This window comes from Mus pahari, chromosome 12 (assembly GCF_900095145.1).
Source record: "Mus pahari chromosome 12, PAHARI_EIJ_v1.1, whole genome shotgun sequence".
NCBI lineage: Eukaryota > Metazoa > Chordata > Mammalia > Rodentia > Muridae > Mus > Mus pahari.
Genome location: NC_034601.1, coordinates 56587486 through 56611485, shown reverse-complemented (window position 1 = coordinate 56611485; position 24000 = coordinate 56587486). Strand labels below are relative to the sequence as shown.

Sequence of the window (24000 nt, the reverse complement as noted above, 5' to 3'; positions counted from 1 at the left end):
GGAGGAATGATGTATCCATGCTTTGGTCTTCTGTCTTCTTGGTTTTCTTGTGTTTTGCAAACTGTATCTAAGATATACTAAGTTTCTGGGCTAATATCCACTTATCAGTGAATGCATATCAAGTGAGTTCTTTTTTGATTGGGTTACCTCACTCAGGATGATACCCTCCAGATTCATGGGTTCATCTCATATTTAATGATCACAGTGTCATGATTTTCTTGTCCTCTTGCTTTTCCTGGCTTTCTCCTTCTACTGAACAGCAAGCATGGATCCCCTCTCCTCTATTTCTTTCTTTTTTTGCTTTTTCTAATTTTTTTTTTATTTTCAGCTATAATTTTATTTAGTTAAAAATGTAGATTTCTACTATGGCTACAAAATATAATAACTTAAATAAATGGAATAATTCAAGTTCCATTACAGGTCTCAACCCAGTTATGCTGAGATGTTTGCAATAAAATTTTCTTTTCATTTCTTACTCTATTTGCTGTGACACACAAACACACACACACCTCAGTCCTGAACATTTTTCCCATCAGCTCTTCTTGACATCTGTGAATGATCAGGCTGGGAATGTCTAATTGTTAGCGATGCATGCTGTGTGTTGCAAAAGATGTGGCTGTTCGCTATGAAGAATGACCAGGTCACTTCAGTTTAAAGTGCACAACTGTCATTTTAAACGAAAACTCAAGAACCCATGGACTGTCTGGTGCAGCAAGTTTTAGAGTTTAAATAGGTGTTCCATTGACTCCATACATTCCACAGGCACATCTAATTATTTTTAGTAAGTGTATTGAAAGAGGTCTAGTTTCCATTACATCATCAGGAAGAAGTTAAAGCTCCTTGAATTAAGAAGAAGAATCTATGCATACATGATCTTTGTATACAGAATGTACAGCTTAAGCAAAAGAATGTTTTGTTTTCCTTAGCTGTTAAATTTGTGTAAACTATAATGAATGTATGAGCCTTTTGTCTTATCTGTGTGTTAAGGTTGAGATGGCATCAACACTAATGCAAATTAAAGCTATAAAATAACAGAGAATTAATACTTTTATTACTCCAAGGAATGCTAGAAAGACAGAATATTTCCTAGTAATATGAGAAGTCACAAATAACTGATTTATAGGACACACACACATACATATATACATATAAATATATGTATATAACACATGATAATATACTTAAATACATATTTAGATATATACATTATTTATGCATATATGTATATATTTGAAATATATTCCAAATGAAATATAAATAAATGCTTGAACATTCACTGAAATCTTAAGAAAAATATAGAATAGGGATTTGTTTAAATATTAAGAACAAGTATTTATTATAAATCTGTCATAAATAATATACTATTATATATCTTAAGTAAGAAAAATAGAATAGGGATTTGTTTAAATATTACGAGCAAGTGTTTATTATAACTCTGTCACACGTAATATATATACTATTATATATGTAAATATAATATAATAAATATATTATATGTAAATATATAATAAATATATTCTATTTGTATATTATATGTAATATTATCATATATATTTGAGGTTTCTAATGTTTGCGGTAAATAATAACTTCATGTCAATGGCACATTTTACTTATATTGGAACACATTGAGAAGAAAATCAGATTATCTGAAATTTTGAGTCCTAAAGAGCAGTTATTACAAATGTAATTTCAATTTAAGGATTCTTAAAGTCAGAATCCTAATGTGGTTTAAAACCATCTAAAACTATCCCCAATTGTTTATGACACACCATGATAACTGAATAATTAAATTTCATTCTTATTTTATGTTTCTGTATTTACTGTTAAGTTTATTTATTAAACATTTTCTTGTGTATTTTAATTCACAGTACACAAAATTGAAACTAAACAAATTTAAGATAGGATCATATAAACATCTTTTAAATTTCTAACGTACTCTACCTCCCCAATGTCTACTGAAATCTAGAAATTTCTTGACCCTATTTTAAACATTCCTGAATCTAGCTTTGGATGAATTCTGAAAGATTTGTTTATTTCTCTTTTTGAAACTATATTTTTTGTTATGTCCATTTATAAAAGATTATTAGTGTTAACTGATGAAAGGTTGTGCTAAGCTGAAAATGTTAAGACTTCAATATTTTTAATTTTGTTAGCCCTTCTGCATGCATCTTAGATGCTTAGAAAACTTCTTGCTAAAGTTCTTAAATATTTTCTAAACACACAGACACACACAGACACACACAGACACACACAGACACACACACACACACAGACACACACAGACACACAGACACACAGACACAGGTCATTTTTTGCCCTTTGGTCAGTTAATGTACTTTCTCTCAATTCCATTTTTTTAATGTGTAAAATTCAGGCCTTTTCTATTAAATTGATTACTCCTTTATGAAAATATTTGTTCTTTCTAGTTTATGAAAAACACAAATTTGAATTTTCAACAATTGAAGAAATAGGAATATGGAAATAGATTTAGTCATTTTTTTCTGGTGTTTGATCAGAAATTGCCTTGCAAACCTCTAGTTTTATACAATCATAACACAGTCTTTTTCTCCTATTTGCAGAATAAATACATTTGATAGAATTTAAGCGAGCGACTAAGGATTCTCTGGGTTTACAATGTACCAAGTTCACTATTTTCACAGTTTTTTTTTCTTGCTTTCCTTCCCAGTAGTTAAAGCTCATACCTTTCTTTTTCATTCAGAGTAGTATTTTAACCTGTATATGTTGGTACTTTTCAAAAGTTTCATTGACCCAGTAGTTATTGACATCACTGACAACAGGTAATAGTGATTACTGCTTACCTTAGAGTTTGTCAGAAACTGAAAAGAAACATTCCCCTATGGGAAAAATAATGTTTTCGTACTAGAAGAAGGGAACATGAGGTCAGACTTAGAGAAGCTGGGGAGTGCCTGGTTGATTTCTGTGAGTGACTTCATCAAGCTGGAGCCCCCAATCCTACCCCCCCATGCAATGGCATCTTATAGGAAGTTCTAGGCTGCCAAGATTTTTTTGGCATTGAAACCACTGCATTGTGTTTGTGCTTTAAAAGACCTCCATTCATGGAGTTGGTAGTTTACATTGGCATTAATCTAATTATGCCCCGGTTGTTTTGAATTTAGTTTAGATATGCCATAAGTGATTCTATTTTCAATAATCGCAAGCAGAGATTGCAAAGCAGCAGTCAACGGAGGCCTTTTCAAATAAACAAGCCCAGGAACAACCAAACCCTTGTGTTTTTCAGGAGTATATAATCCAAAATATAAACACATGCTGAAATGCTCTTTCAAAATCAGTGTAAGGTACAGTACAAATGTTTTCATGCCAGAATTCCCAGTAGCCTATGTGAGTGCTGAGACAAAATGAAACAAAACTATAAAAAGCAATAGTTTTACCAGTTTTCTCTGCTTCTAGTGATGATTGTATGTGTTTCAGGGAAATGGTGATGATTCAGAATTTGGCAAACAGATAGAGGTCTAAGGGAAATGAACAGCTGCCGAGACACAAAAATGTCAGTCTCAAAACTGCTGTCCCAGTATCACCAGCTCACTTGTGAACTCTGGAGCCTTTGTCTATTCCCAAGATACAGATGAACATGTGTGACTTGGGAAGTGTGTCCTTGGTGTCTCTAAGTCTGAAATAGCAAAGTTAACTGTATTGGGTTTCTCCTCTTACACCCGCATTGTTCCTCTAGTACGTGGTGTGCTTTCTCTACCCATATATTCGTGAAGACAGCATGCATCTGTTTATTTAAAATAGATTTGTGATTGGAAACCAAAGTTAATGTTTGGGGGCAGACATCTGAGCATCCAGGAGATAGATGTAAGGAGTCAGTAGTTCAAAGTCATCCTCACCTATATATTGAGTTAGAGGCCCGGCTGGGATACAGTGATCCTGTCTAAAAAAACAAAACATGAAAATCTATGCCTAGGTAATACAATTTTTTAAAACACCAATGATATAATTATAAGAAAGTTTACCAGAATTCTAGCTTTTCCACTCAAAATACTATTGTCAAATGCAGCAAACACACATTTTAGATTTGATGGACTAATATAGCTAAATCAAAATGGATAACCCTGTCATCTCTTAGATGTGTCCCAAGGTGCCTAGTAGGGAAAGGAGGATTCAGAAAGGGAAGAATGAATTTTGCCCTTAAGTTTTCATTCCACATGAGTCTCACAATCTCTTCTCCACCCGCCCTTTCCTCCATGCCAATTATCAGAGCATTCTTAGTCCCTACATTAACATGTATGCAAATGATGGTTTAGATTTCTTCTATGTTTACATTCAGGAATGGTTACATTCAGGATGTTTACATTCAGGAACTCCCAGGATTAAAAAACAAAACAAAATAAAACAAACAAACAAACAAACAAACAAAAAACCCAAAGCACAATTTAGAAGAAATGGTGTCTCAGTTCCAGAATGTCCATTGTCTCATAAAAAGGAATCACAATGAGGAAGACCATCAATTTATCTATTGTTAAAGTATTAATATTAATTTAACAGTGCTCCCTTTCCTTCACTCACTCTGCCCCCATTCCTTCTCCCTTCCTCCTCCCTTCTTTCCTATCAGGTAAGAGGTTCTGTGTATCTACAGTTTGAATTTAGAAATGAAAACAAGATCCCAATATTGCATCACAATGGTCAGTGAGGTTCACTAGTGATTAAATCTTACTTCTTCCACAAACCTATCTTGGTAAAATTCTGTCACATTTTCTCAAATGAGTAAACTTTTGACACAAAATTATGACCTTGTCAAGGTCCTAATCTCTTTCTCTTGTCTAAACTTACTAAATGCTTTTGTTCTACATATGTTGTAAGGGTTGCCTGTCAATATCTACTACTGGCTTAAAAAAAGAAGTTGAAATGGTAAAAGTACAATACACCTACAGCTTAGTTTATATCTCTTTCTTTAAAAAAAAAAAAACAAAAAATAAACCTTTTACTTCAAAATCAAACCTGTCAAACCATTTTTCTACTGTCAGAAATTCAATTATGAGAAATGAGAATAAGTCGAACTTGACAAAGCAATGCATTTTCTGATATTTGTGAGTTGTATGTATGTAGTACTGCCAGTTGCATTTATTAGCCTTGAGTATTAAACAGCTGGCAGAATTCCACTGTATATAAATAAGACATTTGAGACCTGGACAAGTGCCATTTTGAATGCGGCCAGCTGGTGCTTTTTACAGTTTCATTCAACCTAGAATAGTGATTCCACAGTACAGTCAGTGTTTAGGTACATAGCAAGGGAAAAACATGGTGTGAGTTGGGAATTACATAGGAAATTCAACTGTGTAGAAGAGAATGTTTCAAGGGCTTGTTAAAGCAAGGTAATGGTAGGCTGTGCACCTGTCCAATGAGATGAACTGGTAAAGCTTATTGGTACCTGAGATCTGTTTTTAATTATTAAATATTTGTACATTTACGTTTAGGAGTTTTGCAGTACATTGTGTGAAGAAAAGTTCTGCTTTTTTAGTTTATATCCTGTAGTAAAGCATTAATTCTTTTCCTCATCTGTGCATTGTTCCTAACAATGTATTTAGCCTAATACGAAGCTTACTTTCTCACTTTATATGAGAATTTATGATGGAGACAGAATACAACTTTTTTTCTCTTCTATTTAATTCTATATAATTGCATGTCCTTCCTTTTGTATGTTAATACATACAAGCACTTGTTTTTGTTCCAAATTGTTTTCCAATGGTCAAGTATTTATTTTATACTTAGTTAATTTTCTTATAATAAATATACTTATGTTTTGTTTAATTGATAAGATGAAAAATAAATCCATATGAAGTGTATTCTACATTTGCTAATACAATAAATGATGGCTTATTAATTTAAATTAAATAATGTTTCTACTGAGATAAATATCACTCTAAACCTAAAAGTGTTTTCTTATTGTACTACATTTTGTGTGTGTGTGTGTGTGTGTGTGTGTGTGTACATATGTGTGCCCACAAGAAGCAGTATTTAGATATGAGTGGTTGCACCCAAGTTAAGGCAATTATATGTAACTCACAGTATCTGTCTGCTGAGAAATCTCATTGTCCTGAGTATTCCTTTTATTTTAATTCACTGAGTATTATTCTAAAATTGATTGCTAGCTAGAATGAAAAATACTTCTTGATATCTCTATTATGTGCATGGTGATGTATAAGTCTTCTCCTCTTCTCCCCCCAGTATGTGTGTGTGTGTGTGTGTGTGTGTGTGTGTGTATGTGTGTGATTGCGCGCGCGCGCATGCGTGCACGCACATTCCTTTTGTGTATAGCAACTCAAAGTAAGAAATATCCAGATAAGGGCCTGCAGTAACAACACACCGTCATTCTCTTGCTTTCCTTGTGTTTTCTTCATAAGCTTTTTTTTTTTTTTTTAGCACATTCCATTGTTTTACTTGCTTTCTGATGAATGAACATTTATTACCCCTCACCCTCTCTCTACAGCTGGGTTCTAGCCAACATCACCCATATTGACAATTCTTACATTACAACTCTCTGTCTCTCTGTCTCTGTCTCTGTCTCTGTCTCTCTCTCTCTCTCTGTCTGTCTCTCTCTCTCTCTCTACTTTATTGGATATTATTTTATTTACATTTCAAATGTTATCCCCTTTCCTGGTTTTCCCTCCAAAAACTCCCTCCCCCATCCCCCTGCTTACAATCCACCCACTCCTGCTTCCTGGACCTGGCATTCTCCTACACTGGGGCATAGAACCTTCATAGGATCAAGGGCCTCTTCTCCCATTGATGACCAATGAGGCCATCCTCTGCTACATGTGCACCTGAAGTCATGAGTCTCAACATGTGTTTTCTTTGGTTGGTGGTTTAGTCCCTGGGAGCTCTGAGGGTACTGGTTAGTTCATATTGTTGTTCCTCCTATGGGGCTGCAAATCCCCTCAACTCCTTAGGTCCTTTCTCTAGCTCCTTCATTGGGAACCCTGTGCTCAGTCCCATGGATGGCTGTAGGCATCCACTTCTACATTTGTCAGGCACTGGCAGAGCCTCTCAGGAGACAGCTATATCAGGCTTATGTAAGCAAACACTTGTTGGCATTCACAATAGTGTCTGGATTTGATGATTGTATATGGAATGGAGCCCCAGGTGGGGCAGTCTCGGGCTGGTCATTCCTTCAGTATCCGCTCCATACTTTGTCTCTTTAACTCCTTCCATGGGTGTTTTGTTCCTCCTTCTAAGAAGGATTGAGGTATCCACACTTTTGTCTTTCTTATTCTTGAGTTTCATGTGGTTTGTGAATTGACTCATTTCTTCTTCCCAGACTCTGGGTACTAAGTGTTTATCATAGAAGCAGGTTCCATAAATCTGAGGACTACTGGTTTTTCTCTACAATTTAACTAATGTTAATTCCTAGTATATGCTCAGTAAGTTCTTCTGATTTGATTGCAGTGTTTTCCTTTGTTTTCTACCCAAATCATCTCCTTATATCAACAGTGCAATTTCCATAAGGATTCTTGTTTGCTTTAAACACGATAACTACAATTTGAACATCAGGAAGAGGAGTAACAAAGAATGCTACCGAAACGTAGGAAGAGGTGTTAGGAAGTACCTACCGCCTCTACACAAGAAAACTCCAGCGCATCTGTGAACTCATATAACCTGTAGAACCCTATAGTGGGCACAAAAGAGTAGGGCCCGCAGTAGTAGGACACAGATGGAAGAGGGAACTCAGGGGCCCTACTCACTGTTGAACCACATGATGTTGTCAGTTTCAGGAAAAGTGAAAACTGTTGTCTAAGGTTATGCGTGAGTCAACAACCTTGTTACTGATGACTACAATAGACACTTTAAATCCTATGCCTGCAGAGATTGTGCTAGTTACCAAAATGCTTTATAAAGCAGAAGGAATGAGTTTTGGATAAAGATCAATAGGGAAAGGGGATAACAGCTGAAATAAAAATAAAGAAAATTTCCAATAAAAAATTTAAAAAAATAGACTAATAGGAAATTAAGTAGGGGGTAGGTTATCATTAGAGTTAGGAACTGACATAAAGTGAGAATCTTCCATTCATTTTCTAACTTTTAAGCTGTAGTATAAATGCTCACATCTTAGTCAATATAGTCTTTAAAATTAAAGGTAGCAATAACGACAGGTGTTTATGCCTGACATTTCAGAGTAGGCAGAGGCAGGAAAAGACCTTGTGTGGTCAATGCTATTCTGGTCTAAATAGTATGTTCCATGTCAGGCAGGCTTCAAAGGATGAGGCTGTTTGAAAGGCAACAAAGGCAACGTGCTCCTCTGTCAATGTAACAAAGGAACCAAGAGTGTCCTCCAGCTGAGCCAAGCTTCTTTAGAAAACATTTTTCGAATATGTTTCATTGAGGTTTTCATTTCTTAATAACGGTTTCACTTCCTTTCACTTTTAAAAACAATCCTTGATTTATTTTGCAGTTTTTTTTCCCTCTCAACAATTCTTTTCAGAGAATTACTGTAAATGTTCAGCTTGTATTTATTTTTTAAATGGAATAGTAAAAAGGCAAATAATTCTCTGCAATACACGCTATGCTTTAATACAAAGTGTCTTCTTTTGTGATTAGTCATTTTCCACTCAGATTTAATGCTAGGAAACAAATTTTACCCTTGGTTATTCATTTTTAAAAGCATAATTTCAATCATGTATTTGAGCTGAAGATGGCTATCTCATTATCTAGAAACTTGGACCCTCAGACATGCCCCATCCAGAAATAGTCAGTGGTCTACACTTGTAGCAGTTTCATCATCTTGTAGAGCATAACCTGAAGCTCATTGCATTTCTTGACTTACAATTTTCATTGAAAAAGGTCACAATGCACTTATCTTCCTACCTCTTACTAGAAGATACCCATAAATAAAAATTGTTATGTTTGTCTGGACATATCTGAACACGATGAATTAAGTTTCTTTTTTACCCAGTTCTCTTTAAAGTTATCCTCTGCCCTTTCACACACTGATCACACAATGTGTGAGTTTTTTCTGTTATGTACTACTGAAACATGAACTGGGCCTCTCTGCAGCAGAGCTCAGAAAAGAGAAATTTGGGTGCTACATGAGTGGAATAAGGAAAAATATGTTTGAGAACGTTCAAAATGAGTAAATTAATAAGAAATAAAAGAAAAAATAGAGATGTCAAGCCAACAATATAGGAAAACCAAGTTTAGTCTGTGAACAAACTTTGCTCAGTCCCTAGTATGACAATAGCCAGTCATCTATCTTTTGGCAACTCATGTTGCAATTTTATTAATATTCTTACTTTGTTGGCTAATCATCAGCACTGTATTAGGGTTATCTCTACATAAGTTAAGAACACCATTTGGTCTTTCATATTGATGTAACATTATGATGATATTAAGCAAAATGAGGCCTTTTTCATAACTTTTCCTTCTTATTTGGTTGTTCTTCCTAATATTTTCACATTACTAATTGGAAAATAAGAAACCCCTGTAATCAAAGATTTCTGTGCTTGAAATATTGTTCTAAACTTTACTAGAAATGCTATGAGACACTTGTATGGTTCTGACCCTGCCCCCAAACATAAAACTTTCCTCATCTTTCAAATAAGCTAATAGTAGAGATAACCAGAGAATTTTTCAATGATAAAATATTCAGTATTGGCAAAGTCCATTTCCTAGGACTACAGCGGATTCTCAAATGTTGATTTATAACCCCAGGGTTATTGTAAGTTTTTAAATGTTTTCAAATTACATATCAGCTTCCAAGTCTTAGTCACATTTCTGAAATGGTTTCACTCAAAAGTTAAAAATTCTGCATTTGGATTGTTTGTGATTTTCTGTAGTGGTCTACCTCCGTTGCAAATAGACATTTCCCAGTGCACCAAATTAATGTACAGTGCCACTCAAGTCAACCCTGAAGGCATGCATACAGGTAGCATTATACAAAACAAACAGGATATATTTAGGAATATATAGGTCTAGGCTCATACAGACATGCAATAACAACTAGTGAACAGAGAGGTCATGGAAGACGAGCAAGGATGGGTTTATGGGAAAGTTTGGAGGGAAAGAAGAAATGTTGCAATTAAATGATATTAAAAATAAAACCAATACGTTTTTAAAAGTTAGTTAAATAATCTTGCCAAAGCTAGTCTGATTTTGTGGGATGGATCTTGCTATTGGGTTCTGGTAAGGGTTAAAATGACAATGTGCTGATTATCCCTCCATAAGATAAAGACAATAACCCTGTTGTCATTGCTCCTTCAGTTCTCTTGAGCAGTTTCATCATAATGTCCCTAGTTCTGTATTTGCTCTTCATCTCTTGCATGATGAGAAATCCTCATGGTCTAAACCATGCAGAAAAATCACTTCTCATTTCTGCAGCGTTTCACAGCTTTTTAACTAGCAACTGCAATGACCATCTAGAAGAGGAAATTTATGTCCTCTCAGATCTCAGCATAGGACACAAATCTGCTTCTATCGCCTTTGTCCCTCTTCCTAGTGACACCCAGATGCTGCCTAGTTCAGGCTTTCTTCACTTCTGTCCTTTTCCTTATACACATAACCCTTTATTAAAGTACTTCACAAGCATTATTCCATTGCCTTGAGCTGCCTTTTCACTCCTCTATCCATATAACGTCTTTTGAGTAAATCTTCCTGTACAACTCAAAAACAAAAACTCAACCTCCTCTCTAGTGCTGCTAACCACACACTCAACCTCCTCTCTAGGGTCCCACACTCATCTCTCATCAAATTCTTGTCCTCAGTTGAGAGGTACTTGCGTATTATGATCCCTACCAACCCCCCCATCCCTATCAATTCCATCACCTCCTGGCCTTGTTCTATAAAAGTGTTGTGTTTTGCATGTTTTTTTTTTCAATCTCTCTCCATATAGTAGTCAGACAACTAGCTTCTTATGCCATGACTTACAACATACCATTCCTCTGTCTCAAACTTTTACTCAATACCAGGGTGAAAAATATTTCAAAAATTCTTGTATAGTGGCTAAAAAGACTTCCACATTTGTATTTATATACATTTCTCCTCTAGTTCTCCATGGTTACATGCGCTTGCCGCTTCACCCACACTGAGCATCTGAACTAATATTCTTCTATTTATAATCCCTAGCTCTTTGTTCTGTCAATCCAGGGTACTTTATTTGCAAACATATGTTTAGCCTAGGTTCGAGTTTCATTCAAGTATAGGTAGAAATAAATAGGTATGTTTTTTACTATATAGTAATTTTTATTCAACTTTCTGTTTTCTTATTTATATTTTTGTTTTTCTCTTCCATACTGTTATCTTTATCATTTCTAAGATAGGTATGCTGTGTGTGTGTGTGTGTGTGTGTGTGTGTGTGTTGATTAGTAATCATATTTCTCATGTTGAACATTAACTCCATGAAAATTGTTCTGAGGTAGAATTTTCAGGGCACAGCAGACATTTTGGCATACAGTAGATTTCTTTTGAATAGGCACATAACTCACATCTACTTTCTATTCATATAAGTTCAAAAATTCAGAAGCTAAGATTTTTCACATCTTTGTCATAATTATATTGTCAATATAATTTGGGAGAATTCAGAAACATAAAAGGTAACTTCTTTACTTAAGTAGCCAATGACTTTGTGTAAGCATATAGCATACTTTCAGTTTGGTAAAAACAAAGAACTTGATAAGCATGTGCTTTGTCAGTATATGATACAATCAAGGTATTTAATCTTAGTTTAGTAGAATAAAAATAATAACTGTTTAGCTAACAGGTGATTACAGGTAAGATCTCAGTCTCACGTTTCTATTTTAACACAAAGAACTTCTACAACTACTATTATTATCTCTATTTTAAACACAAGACTACTCGGTCAACAAACTAAGTACAAAATAACTGGCAAAATACAATTTACTTTCATTTTTATTAAACTATAGAATAAATTCATCATCTTGCTATGTCCCCTATATATTCTTTTTTTTTTTTAAAAAAAAGGAGGATTGCTACTGTGAAATAAATTTCTAATGATACTGTGATATCTTGGAGCATGGTACAGTGTGGAATAGTTCTAGCTTTGGTATTACTATACGTAGAAGTAGTGCAATTTCTTATAAAAGAAAAGATGACAGGCTCATTTATAATAAAAATGCAAAGTACCCACAGATGCCCTTACCTTTTACTATGAATTATGCTCATTGAAACTTAAGATAATCAGACAGGCTTACATTTGTCATGCATTATAGTGGCCCTAAGTAAAATTAAAGCAACTCTAGATAAGTTTTAAAAAGGAACTGTAGAAAGCTTAAATTAAAAGTATACTCATAAGAAAATTGATCAGTGTGTTGTTTTCATTATAGGAAACATTATGCAGAATAACTCAGCTTTAGCAGAAGAACAATGTAGCTAGCATGCCTACTCTGTATGACACAGCTGCAGTCATGTTAAAGATACATATTTACTTTGTGCCAGGATATATCTAAAAGTTTTACTATAGTCTTTTTCATGTTTCTGATGCAAAAATCAAATCATTGCTTTTTAAAATAGCCCAATTATTAAACAGCAGAATTCAATGTCAGCCATAGTCTGTTTATCTTCAGAGCTTAAAGCCTGTAAGTCTGGAGTCCATAGGGTATTCAAGAACAGGACACTGTGAGTGTTTCCACGCAACATGGCTGCTCCAGTTTTCAGAAAATACCACTGAGGAAAGAGTCTGCAGTTTCAGTCTCTCCCTGGAAAGCAGCTTCGATTACAGAGACATGTTCTCAATCGTAACACATACTTGGTTAAACTCTAAACTTCCTATCAGAAGGTCCATAAAACCTAGTGCAGGATCCATGTCACACAAGTTAATTTCATTTCCGTCACTGTGAGTGCTGTACAGGTACATTGCAAATTGCTAAGAACTGCGGCGGCTGTGACCTATTATCAGAGCAGGAAATTACACGGGTCTCACAGCTGATGTGCAGGGTGCTGCTGTCACTGCTCTGCATTAATTTCTAAGTCGTTGGCCATTTGCAATAATTCTGTAAATGCTCATCTTAGCAGTTTTCAGTCTAGACATGTTAAGCCCATGTGCATGGAATTTTCTTCCCATCATTTCGAGCAGTTACACTCAATTCTAAAATTACATTTTTTATTGGACAATTTCACCTTGAACATTCTTCTAAGGGTTGGAAATATGATAGCCTCATTGTCCTGCTCCCTAATATTAAGGGAAAATTTATTCTCCAGAAAGTACAGCCATTTAGCTATATATGAAAAGAAAGGTAGAGAAAAATCCTTGATAAATGCCTACATCGGATTTTCCTCCTTTTATCAGTCCTTACAGATTACATGATAATTCATTACTCAACTTACTTCACCTCTTTCCAGGTGTGATTATTGAATAATAGAAAACATTTTATTGCTGAGTGTGATGGCACATGACTTCAATTCCAGCCGAAGGGATCAGAGGCAGATTGATATCTGTGCGTTTGAGGCCAGCCTGGTCCACAAAGCAAGTCCAGAAAGCCAGGGCTACACAAGGGGGGAAAAGAGAAAACTTTTTATTTATAGTTTTAAATTGAATATAGAAATATTTCATTGTGCATACGAAGCCTCTATACTGAAAAGGAAAATTTTCTCACTCACGCTTTCATAGCAACACTTAGAAGAAAACTAAATTCAAATAGAAGACGGAGTTGAAAATACTTAATATTGTTCCATCTTGGTATGATACCTTAAGTTAAATCTTATAATTCGGGCTGGTGAAATGGCTCAGTGGGTAAGAGCACCCGATTGCTCTTCTGAAGGTCCGGAGTTCAAATCCCAGCAACCACATGGTGGCTCATAACCATCTGTAACAAGATCTGACACCCTCTTCTGGGGTGTCTGAAGACAGCTACAGAGTAATTACATATAATAAATAAATAAATCTTAAAAAAATCTTATAATTCATTGAATATTTCATTTTTATGCATGTAGGAATTTTGCCTGCATGCACGATTTCCCTTCATGGCTGTCTATGTATCATGTGCATGCAGTGTCTACTGAGGACAAAAGGCATTGTATCCCCTGTATTTGGAGAGGATGTCCTTGAGCCACAATGTGGATCCTGGGAACCTCAACAAGAACAAATGCTCTCCACTCCTGGTGTCCTATTTCTTGACTATTAATTCTGCTGGATAGGAATTCCCTTATGTTAGCCAGTCTTTAAAGTCCTTTTTGTCATAATTTAAAATGTAGTCTCCTTTTCTCTGATACTGTATCCTTTATTTCCAAGTTCTTTGTCTTGCAAAATTCATGTCACCAATCATAAAAATCCTTACCATAAATTTGTTGACACTCAGTTTCTAAAGATTTCTTTCTCACCCTGTCCGTTCTGAAATAAACTTGTCATAGGCCTGGTATTCAGTCACTTAAGGACAATATCTGGTATAACTAAAGCACTGATTGCTTTTAATCCAATTCCTTATGGAACCAAGTCTCCACTTCTGTACTTTGTTAATTGCAATATGTTTGGCACTTGGCACATCATATGCCATTTAAATTTAGTTATTCTCTAGGGGGTAGTAACTTTGTTTTTGGCACAGATGCTTCAGAATGGAAATTGATCCAAATAAGAGACCATCCACAAATCAGCACGGTGGGGATAGAGATAGAAAAAAATCATTGTTGTAAAAACCTCTCTCCATATTGGTGAGGAATAGCCCTCTCAAAGGAAAAAGGCCAAAGGTGATAGATTAGGACATCCAGCAACTTCCTCCTCTGACCTCCACATGTGGGAATGCACACTTTTCCAAAAACCATAGAGACACCACAGCTGCACATATACGTGTGTGTGTGTGTGTGTGTGTGTGTGTGTGTGTGTATGCTTTATATATGATAGTAAGAAATACAATTGGAAAACACTAGTTCCTTAATGCAAGTATCCCGTCTTCTCTATTGCTAAGTGTCCCTGTAGTGTTTGTTGCATCATGGTTAGTCAATATTTGCTGCTAGTGAGAGGACACAGTTTCTAATGTGACTACATTTCCACTTATTTGCACACCAGCTCTTGTTTTCTTCTGATACTATGTTTCAGTGTCTTCCTGAAATTTGTTTTAATATGAGATTTTACCCTTGGCATTTAGAGCAGGTATTAAAGCAGCTCTTTATATTATTTTAGAAAACAATGAGCAAGAACTCATTCATCAGAGGTGATACTAAAACTGTTACCTAGACCTTCGCAGTGCTCCCTCTAGATCTCGTCTCCTGTCCTGCCTTGGGAGCGCCTGTCTCTCCTCCAGATCTCATCACGCGTCTCTCTTTAGATGTTTCCCCACAGAAGCAAACGAAGTACGCAGACCAATTCAGGTTCACTAATGACTCAGGCCCTCCTGCTCTAACTGTTGGTGACTGTCTCTGATCACTGCCCCCCAACCACTGCAACTCAGTTATACAAACAGATCCTGCTCTTGACTGTCGCCTGGCTGCATCTCCTTTCTGCTGTGTGTACCTCATACCAGCACTGTGAACGTTTTACACACTACTTCCTTAATGCTTTCTTCTCATTAGTGATTCTTCTTTCTCAGGATGTCTTTGCATATCTCAAACAACAAGGGTACCTTCATCAACGTTGCCTGCCAGCTCTGCAGCATCCACGATCAGTTTCTGGATTACAGCAATAACAAAACTATCCCAAATCCTTTCTCTTCATAGTTCTGAAAAGTTTCTAGGACAGGCTTTACTTACAAAAATATTTCATTCATATGTTTAAAGTTGATTAAAATTTCTATTAATAAGTTATTTTAAAAATCACCACCAAATATCATCCTATGAGCACACTATAAAATATCCTATCTAAAATAAATTGCATTTCATTCATAACAGAGCAAATATATTGGGGGATATACCCTATCTTCTTCCTGTGTGCTGCTGAAGTTTTTTTTTTTTTTTGATAATTCATGGTTCACATTTATACTAAGTACAAATACAACCACGTGATTAGATTTACTCAGTTTTCTGTCATAAGATCTTAGGACTCTTGCGGGAGGAGAAAAGGCTATCCAGGTGGGCTCCTGTATAAGATATGCCTGCATCTTGGTGCATTTTGGAGTACAAAATGATTTGGAGTACATGTTTGGCTGAGTGCTGAACAAGACATGTTAGATAGTTTCATTGTGACCCAGAAGTTATAAAAGCTGGTATTGGAGCATGCTGCCAAGTGATGCTTGGATGCTGAACATGTGAAGACTGAGGAACCAAGAGAATGCTTCAGTTCTCAAACAAATATGGGTCACATTCACGTTCTGCTAAGTCCTTGAGCATCAGAACAAAATAAGAGCAAGCGGGGAAGGGGCCCACCAAGCAATACGTTTTAGAAGTTGTCCGGTTAACAGCTGGCTAGAATCAAGAATCACGGAAACAAGAGAGTTCTACACACCGCAGTTAGCAACAAGTCTCACAGTGTGACAACAGTTCTAAGGTCTCCACATTGTTCTGCTTATTCCCAGCTGGTAGGAGAGATCTGACATGGCAGACAGAGGTATGGTGGAACTGAGCCATCTGTGGTTCTAGTGTGAGTCTTGGGATTTTATGTAACTAAAGAAGTGAGAAGGAAAATGGACCTGTGAGTCGACCTCAGATGTGCTATAAAATGGAAAGACAGGTATTCACAGTGGACCCAAGGATCCCATCCACTCAAGGTTTCTGGGGACCTGGTATCTTTAACAACTTCCTGCTATAAGTGCAGAAACAACCATGGCCTACACAATATCCTGGGAATCCTGAATAGAGACCTTATGTCACTCATTCCTGGTGGCTGTGCTCACTCGGGAACTTTTGCTGCCTTTGTTGCTCAGCAATCTCTAGTCTTCTCACCTTCTTACTGGCTTTTCATCTCTGTCTTACCTAAAAGCTGCTGCTTTCCCATATTCAGTTAGATTGTTCTCATATCCTTATCAAATGTCTGAAGGTTAAAGTGGGTTAGGAGTTGTATATCCAGACCTTGTCACCCGGCTTCCCAGCTGTTCCTCCAGAGCCATGACCTGCTTGACATTTCTCTCCTTGACTTTGTCCCAAGTCTTGTCTTCAGAGCCGATTTCCTATCTTCTTTCCTCCTGATCCCTTGAGCCTAAGCACGATGCTGTGTATACTCACATGCTCAAAAAAGTATATCTTATAATTCTATTCATTTGTTTCAACTCTTATATGACTTGACTCTTTATATTAAACAATTAGAAATATGTCCTAGACTGTATGCTCAACCATGTGTGCATGCTTCTGGGATGAGAGTCAGCTGAAAAGGAATGTATAAGTAGAAATGTAACGGTTCTGTTGACATAGCTCTGTTGTGAGCTTAGCAGTGCCATCTTTAAAGTTGAAGGTGTTCGTTCACACTTCAAATGCTGCTTCAGGGAGAGAGAGTGCTCAAATATTTCTGGGACAAACATTGAGGTTTTTGCACTGGGTATAGCTGTACAAAGAGGAGGAATATATGACTAAGGGGCATGGCTGGAGAAAGGAAAAACTCAAACCCACCTAATATCACAACTAATCATTATCATGCTAGGAAAGCATAGGTCTATGAATTCCTGTGAACCATTGGAATCTACAAGTAATTCTAAATAGAATAATTCCGTTAGTGACATTTCAATTTTTGTCATCGGAAATTTCATGAGAAACCAGTATTATATTTTTAGAGGTAAAATATGAAGTTACTTTTCTTATTAATTTCCTCCAGCATAGTGGTTTTGTATGTGCTAAATAATTGAATATTTCCCACCTTAAATGAAATGTGTTCCCACTTTCATTGTTCTTATTCCCTGTTCTCAACTCCTTAAAAAGCTTCTCCATGAGAGGAATTAATATAAACCATAAAATAAATCTTTTATTACTATAACTGAGGTATATCAGAAAGGCAGTTATTAGGTTAAGTGTCAATTAATTATTAAAGGTATTTGTTTTACTGAAAAGCACCTGGTTGACTCCCATGGAATCTCAGGAACTTTACTTTCCAGAAAATGTTAACGAAACCTCACAGGAAGAAGTTGCAGAATGATTTCTTAAGCACAGGGAATCTGAAGAGTGTTGTGGTTACAGTGACCTGGATCATGAAGAATAAAGAATTCTATCTGAGCTCTCCAACCAAATGACACAGATATTGAGTATGGTTCTGGAAAGCAAGTTAAACATCCCTATTGACAATTTAGAGAATTTAAGAAAATATTGTAATTTTTTAATGCTTTCTTCTGCATAAGTCGATTTGCTCCCTTCTTTAGATTTGTTTTAAGATAATGAAGGGGTGAAAAATATGCCCCAAACTGCAAATTCTGTGTGTCACTTCTCGGTGTTACCCGTATACTTTCTTCATGTTTGCCTTAGGAGAATTACTATATGGTATAGTACTTTAACTATTTGTGGATATGCGCATTAGTTCTGCAGGAAGGGATATGTGCTAAAGCTGGACATTCGTTACATTGATAAAGCATATACTTCCAAAAGGAGTTTTAGCTCGTGATGCTGGCATTGATGATGTTAAGAAAATAATATTACTTTAGAGATTATATTCCTGCCATTGCTTTTTCTCAGTTCTTGCCAGTTAGAGACTCTGGCTTTGTAAATGGTTAGAGATGGCAGCCCACCATCACTTACAGGCAATTAGGTCTTCATTACAAATTAATGAAGTGGTAATTGCTCCCTGCAACCTTCCCAGTGAAAAACATGCTGGTGTTGTTTGCATTATCTTCAGGCAAATTCATAATTCTGTTTTCAAGAACTTGTGATAGCTTGCCAAATTAAACTACAATAAGAATTTCATAATTAAAGTCATATTTTACATCAAATTATGAAAATCTCTGCAGAATATGCTCTTTTGAAGTTTAGCCACATATGGCTTATCGTAAAAGAGATTTGCAAAGGATTCATTGATCAAAGTAAACACTCCTTAATTATTATGAGGAGCATTAGATTTAAAAATGTGAAGCCAATTGATTTTTTTTTCTCAATTCACAATGGCATGATCTAACTGTCCATAAAACAGAGAATGCATTCAGAGCGGCATTACTATTCAGTCTAGAACACTATCACAAAACACTCATATCTGATACCAGAAATTTTTGGAACACCTAGGGCAGGCATTTTCCTTTCTTTTTTTAAAATTTATTATTATTTTCTTTATTTACATTTCAAATGCTATCCCGAAAGTTCCCTATACCCCACCCCCGCCCCTGCTCCCCTACCCACCCACTCCCACTTCCTGGCCCTGGCCTTCCCCTGTGCTGGGTCATATAAAGTTTGCAAGACCAAGGGGCCACTCTTCCCAATGATGGCCGATTAGGCCATCTTCTGCTACATATGCAGCTAGAGACTCGAGCTGAGGGGGTACTGGTTAGTTCATATTGTTGTTGTTCCACCTACAGGGTTGCAGCCCCCTTCAGCTCCTTGGGTACTTTCTCTAGCTCCTCCATTGGGGGCCCTGTGTTCCATCCAATAGCTGACTGTGAGCATCGATTTCTGTGTTTGCCAGGCACTGGCATAGCCTCACAAGAGGCCGCTATATCAGGGTNCCTTCAGCAGAATCTTGCTGGCATGTGCATTAGTATCTGGGTTTGGTGGCTGATGATGGGATGGATCCCCGGATGGGGTAGTCTCTGGATAGTCCATCCTTTCATCTTAGCTCTAAATTTTGTCTCTGTACCTATATCCTTTCATTGGTATTTTGTTCCTTATTCTAAGGAGGAATGAAGTATTTCATTTAGATTGCTCCTATTCATATTTATGCTTTAGGAATCTTCTACTGTACTAGATTTTCATAATACCGTACCTCAAATGACCCTTAACTGGAGCTGTTCTTCCATATTCACTACTTGATCCCTTCTTTCGTGCCCTTGCCCATTATATCTTTACATTTCAGTCTTCCCTCAGTCCATCCACAAATGTATGCTTAATTTTCCTTTTCTGGGGAGATCTGTTTACCCCCAGACATTTATACCTAACTTCTATGGTTCTTTAAATTGTGGCTTGGTTATCATTGACTTAACAGTTAATATCCACAAGTAAACAAATACGTACCATATTTGTCTTCCTGGGTCTAGGTTTCCTCACTCAGGATGATTTTTCTCTAGCTCTATCCATTTACCTCCAAATTACAAGATTTTAAATTTTTAATGCCTGAGTGCAAATTACCAATTATTACAAATTTTTTTCATTCATTTTTTTTCTTTTGAGGGAAAACTAGATTGTTCCAATTCTGGGCTCTTATGAATACAGCAGTAGTAAACATAGTTGAGCAAGTGTCCTTGTGGTAGAATCAAGCATCCTTTGGGTATATACCCAAGAGTAGTACAACTGGATCATGAGGTAGACCAACCCTCCTCATCTGCCTGACGAACCATACTATTGACTTCCATGGTGGCTGTAGATGATAGAACTTCACCAGCACTGAATGAGAATTTCCCTTACTCCACATCCTTACCAAGATGAGGTATCACTTGTTTTATTGCTTTTACCTATTCTAATAGGTGTAACATGATATCTCAAAGTAGTTTTTATTTGGATTTCCCAGGTGTTGCCCATTTTTAAAAGTCATTGTCAGCAACCTAAGTCTCCTTATAAGCATCCTGTTTATATCTGTGGCCCAGTTTCATTATGAGCATTCTCTGTTTGTATCTGTGGCCCATTTTCCTAACGAGCATTCTCTGTTTATGTCTGTGGCCCATTTTCAAATTGGTTTATTTGTTTCCTTCACTTCTAGCATTTTAGTTGTTTATACATTTTAGATAAAAGTCCTCTAATGAATGTGTAGTTAGTTAAAACCATTTTCTTTCTGTAGGTTGCCGCTTAATCCAAGTAACAGTCTTCTGTGCCATATAGAAGTTTCACAGATTCATAAAGTCCTGTTAAATAATCATTGATTTTAATGTCTCTGCTAATGCTGTTCTGTTCACAAAGTTTTTCCTGTGCCAGTGAATTCACTGTTCTTTTCTATTAGGTTCAGTGTACCTTGTTTCATGTTGAGATCTTTGACCCATTTGGAATTGAGTTTAGTTCAGGGTAGTATGTGTATATCTATTTGGATTCTTCTACATGAAGCCATTCTGTTTGACCAGCACCGTTTGTTGAAGATGCTGTCTTCTTTCTGGTGTGTATTTCAGGTTTCCATCAGTGGATTTATGTCTGAGTCTTCTGTTTGTTTCCATTGATCAAAATGTTTGTCTTTGGGCAAATACTGTGTTTTCACATGTTTATTTAGAGTTATCCAAAGTTATTTTGTAGTATTTGAGGCCATTGTGAAAGGCTTCTCTGATTTAGTTCTTACTTTATTTGTCATTTGTATATAGAAAGGCTACTGAATGTTGTGAGTTAATTCTGTATTCAGCTACTATTTTGAGAGTGTTTTTCAGCTATAGGAGTTTCCACTTGTTTTTTTTTTTTTTTTTCAAGTCACCTACTAATACTATCTTATCATCTGAAAATTAAATAAAGGTATTTTGTTTCTTCCCTTGTATCCTCTTGATCTTTTCAGGGTTTTTTTGTTTGTTTGTTATTTTTCTGTTGTGAGTGTTTGTGTGTGTGTGTTTGTGTGTGAGTGTGTTTTGAAAGAGAAATTTAAGAACACATTATAATAGACACCATTAAGATTGATCTCCAACATTTAAAAGATACTTAAACTTATTTTCCTCATTCGGAAAATCAAATAAGTGACTTTGCACATTTTTGACAAGAATTTGTCATGGAAACATATTCTTGAGGTTTCATGCTCATGAACAATGTCTTTATATATTACATGAAAATTAATGTATAATTCATTTCTCAGTAGTCTTTTTAATGGAGTATTACAAATATGAATAGCTCAAAATTTAGTAATTCTATTTTAGAATTAAAAAGTCTAAATTTGAAAAATTGATCAATTAAATTTATAAATAAATTGTAGCAAATCTATGATTGAATCACTGGTCATCATTCATTCCAGGTTTTAATGTTGCGATGTTCAACTTCACATGATTACTTATCCCTTGGTCTTTTCCTTCATTTCTAAAACCTTGCAGTACAAGACAAATGTATTCATTCAATTATGAACTACTTTGTGTCACTGAATTCAACAAATCTTGCCAATAATAAACACACCCTAGAAGGTTAGGAGTAGATCTATAGATCCCTACATGAACACCATAGAAATCCCATCTTGTTTATGCTGTATCTCTTGTGATGCTTTGGATCTGTGTTGGGCATCATTCCACTTACATCACTAATTCTGCCTCTCTCTTTTTGCTTTGACACTTCAGTGGGAAGAGATCAGTGGTGTTGATGAACATTACACACCAATCAGGACTTACCAGGTGTGCAATGTCATGGATCACAGTCAAAATAATTGGCTGAGGACAAACTGGGTACCCAGAAACTCAGCTCAGAAGATCTATGTGGAGCTAAAGTTCACACTGCGGGACTGTAACAGCATTCCATTGGTTTTGGGGACTTGTAAGGAGACCTTTAACCTGTACTACATGGAGTCTGATGATGATCATGGTGTCAAATTCCGAGAGCATCAGTTCACGAAGATTGACACCATTGCCGCTGATGAAAGTTTCACTCAGATGGATCTCGGGGACCGCATTCTGAAACTGAACACTGAGATTAGAGAAGTAGGACCAGTCAACAAAAAGGGATTTTATTTGGCCTTTCAAGATGTTGGTGCTTGTGTTGCCTTGGTGTCTGTGAGAGTGTACTTCAAAAAGTGCCCGTTTACAGTGAAGAATCTGGCTATGTTTCCAGACACAGTGCCCATGGACTCCCAGTCTTTGGTGGAGGTTAGGGGCTCTTGTGTCAATAATTCTAAGGAGGAGGATCCTCCCAGGATGTACTGCAGCACAGAAGGTGAATGGCTGGTCCCCATTGGCAAATGCACTTGCAATGCTGGGTATGAAGAACGAGGGTTCATATGCCAAGGTAAGAGCATTCTCCTTTCTTTAGAGTTGAATTTGTCTCCTGTGAGTTGATTTATTATGAAGTAGTAGAAATAAATTAACCTGGACTGATCTTACTTGACAGCACAACATGGTTCTGAATGAGTAGTCAATTCATATGCTAAATTACCCCATTGATGTGTTGATTCATGATCTGCTGGGAGATATTAATGGGTATAACTCTTGAGTTCTAGGATACATCCTGTAGAGGTGTCAAATGTGTTTTTTTTTTTCATTGTATATTAATTTATCTAGTTAGTTTGGAGGATGTATACATACCATGGTACATTAGTGTTAAATGTGTTAAGACAGTTTAAGGAAGTGAGATCTGTTAAGATTTGGATCCTGGGTACCAAACTCAGGCAACTTTACAGGCTTAGCCATCTTCCTCCCATGAGGTGTTATTTTTGAGGTTTTCTTGCTAGATAATGATTGACAGTGGTCTAACTGCAGCAATTGAAGTAGAATACATCTGCTTGCCATAGAAGGGGAAAACATATTTGGCACTCAGCTAGTCTAATATAACTAATGTAATATGCCAATTATTTTTCTAATCTAGACAGTTAATTAGGATACTTAATGTTAAGTGATCTGAATAACAAGAATGTGGCAGGGCAATTACATCCATATAAAGGTTTTGTTTTCCACAAACACATTCATTAAGTTTGAATAGAAGCAAAAACGCAATCTCCAGGGACAAAATTCTGAGTATGGGACTTTTTAGTGTACATAGTTTATATTTTTACGACAATACAGTTTTTATGTGCCATTAAACATTATTAGACAGTATAATTTTAACCATGGGTTTAAATCAATCTTTATTGAGTCATTAAGATGTGCCAACTTGCAGATTAAACATTAAAAATCATATGACAAGTATCACCATTGATAAAATAATCTTTTTGGACTTCAAAAATGTATATGTTGGGGCTGGAGAGATGGCTTAGTAATTTAGAGTGCTTGCTGCTCTTGCAGAGTTTGTTTCCTTGTATCTGTGATGTACAGTATGTATGAGTACAATAACAGGTCATTCAAATTCCTCTTCCGGTCCCTGCATGCACATGTGTGGTGCACACACACACACAAACACACACACACACACACACACACACACACACACACA

The 24000-nt window shown here is 36.2% G+C and overlaps 1 protein-coding gene across 2 annotated transcripts in view; it reads left to right on the top strand.

Moving 5' to 3' along the window:
• Window positions 1-24000, top strand: part of Epha3 (EPH receptor A3) — a 314441-nt gene that overhangs the window by 64974 nt on the left and 225467 nt on the right. For both annotated transcript variants that reach the window (XM_021209582.2, XM_021209581.2), the window contains exon 3: window positions 22200-22860. In XM_021209582.2, coding sequence (XP_021065241.1) covers window positions 22200-22860 — 661 coding nt within the window. The remainder of the gene's footprint in view (window positions 1-22199; window positions 22861-24000) is intronic.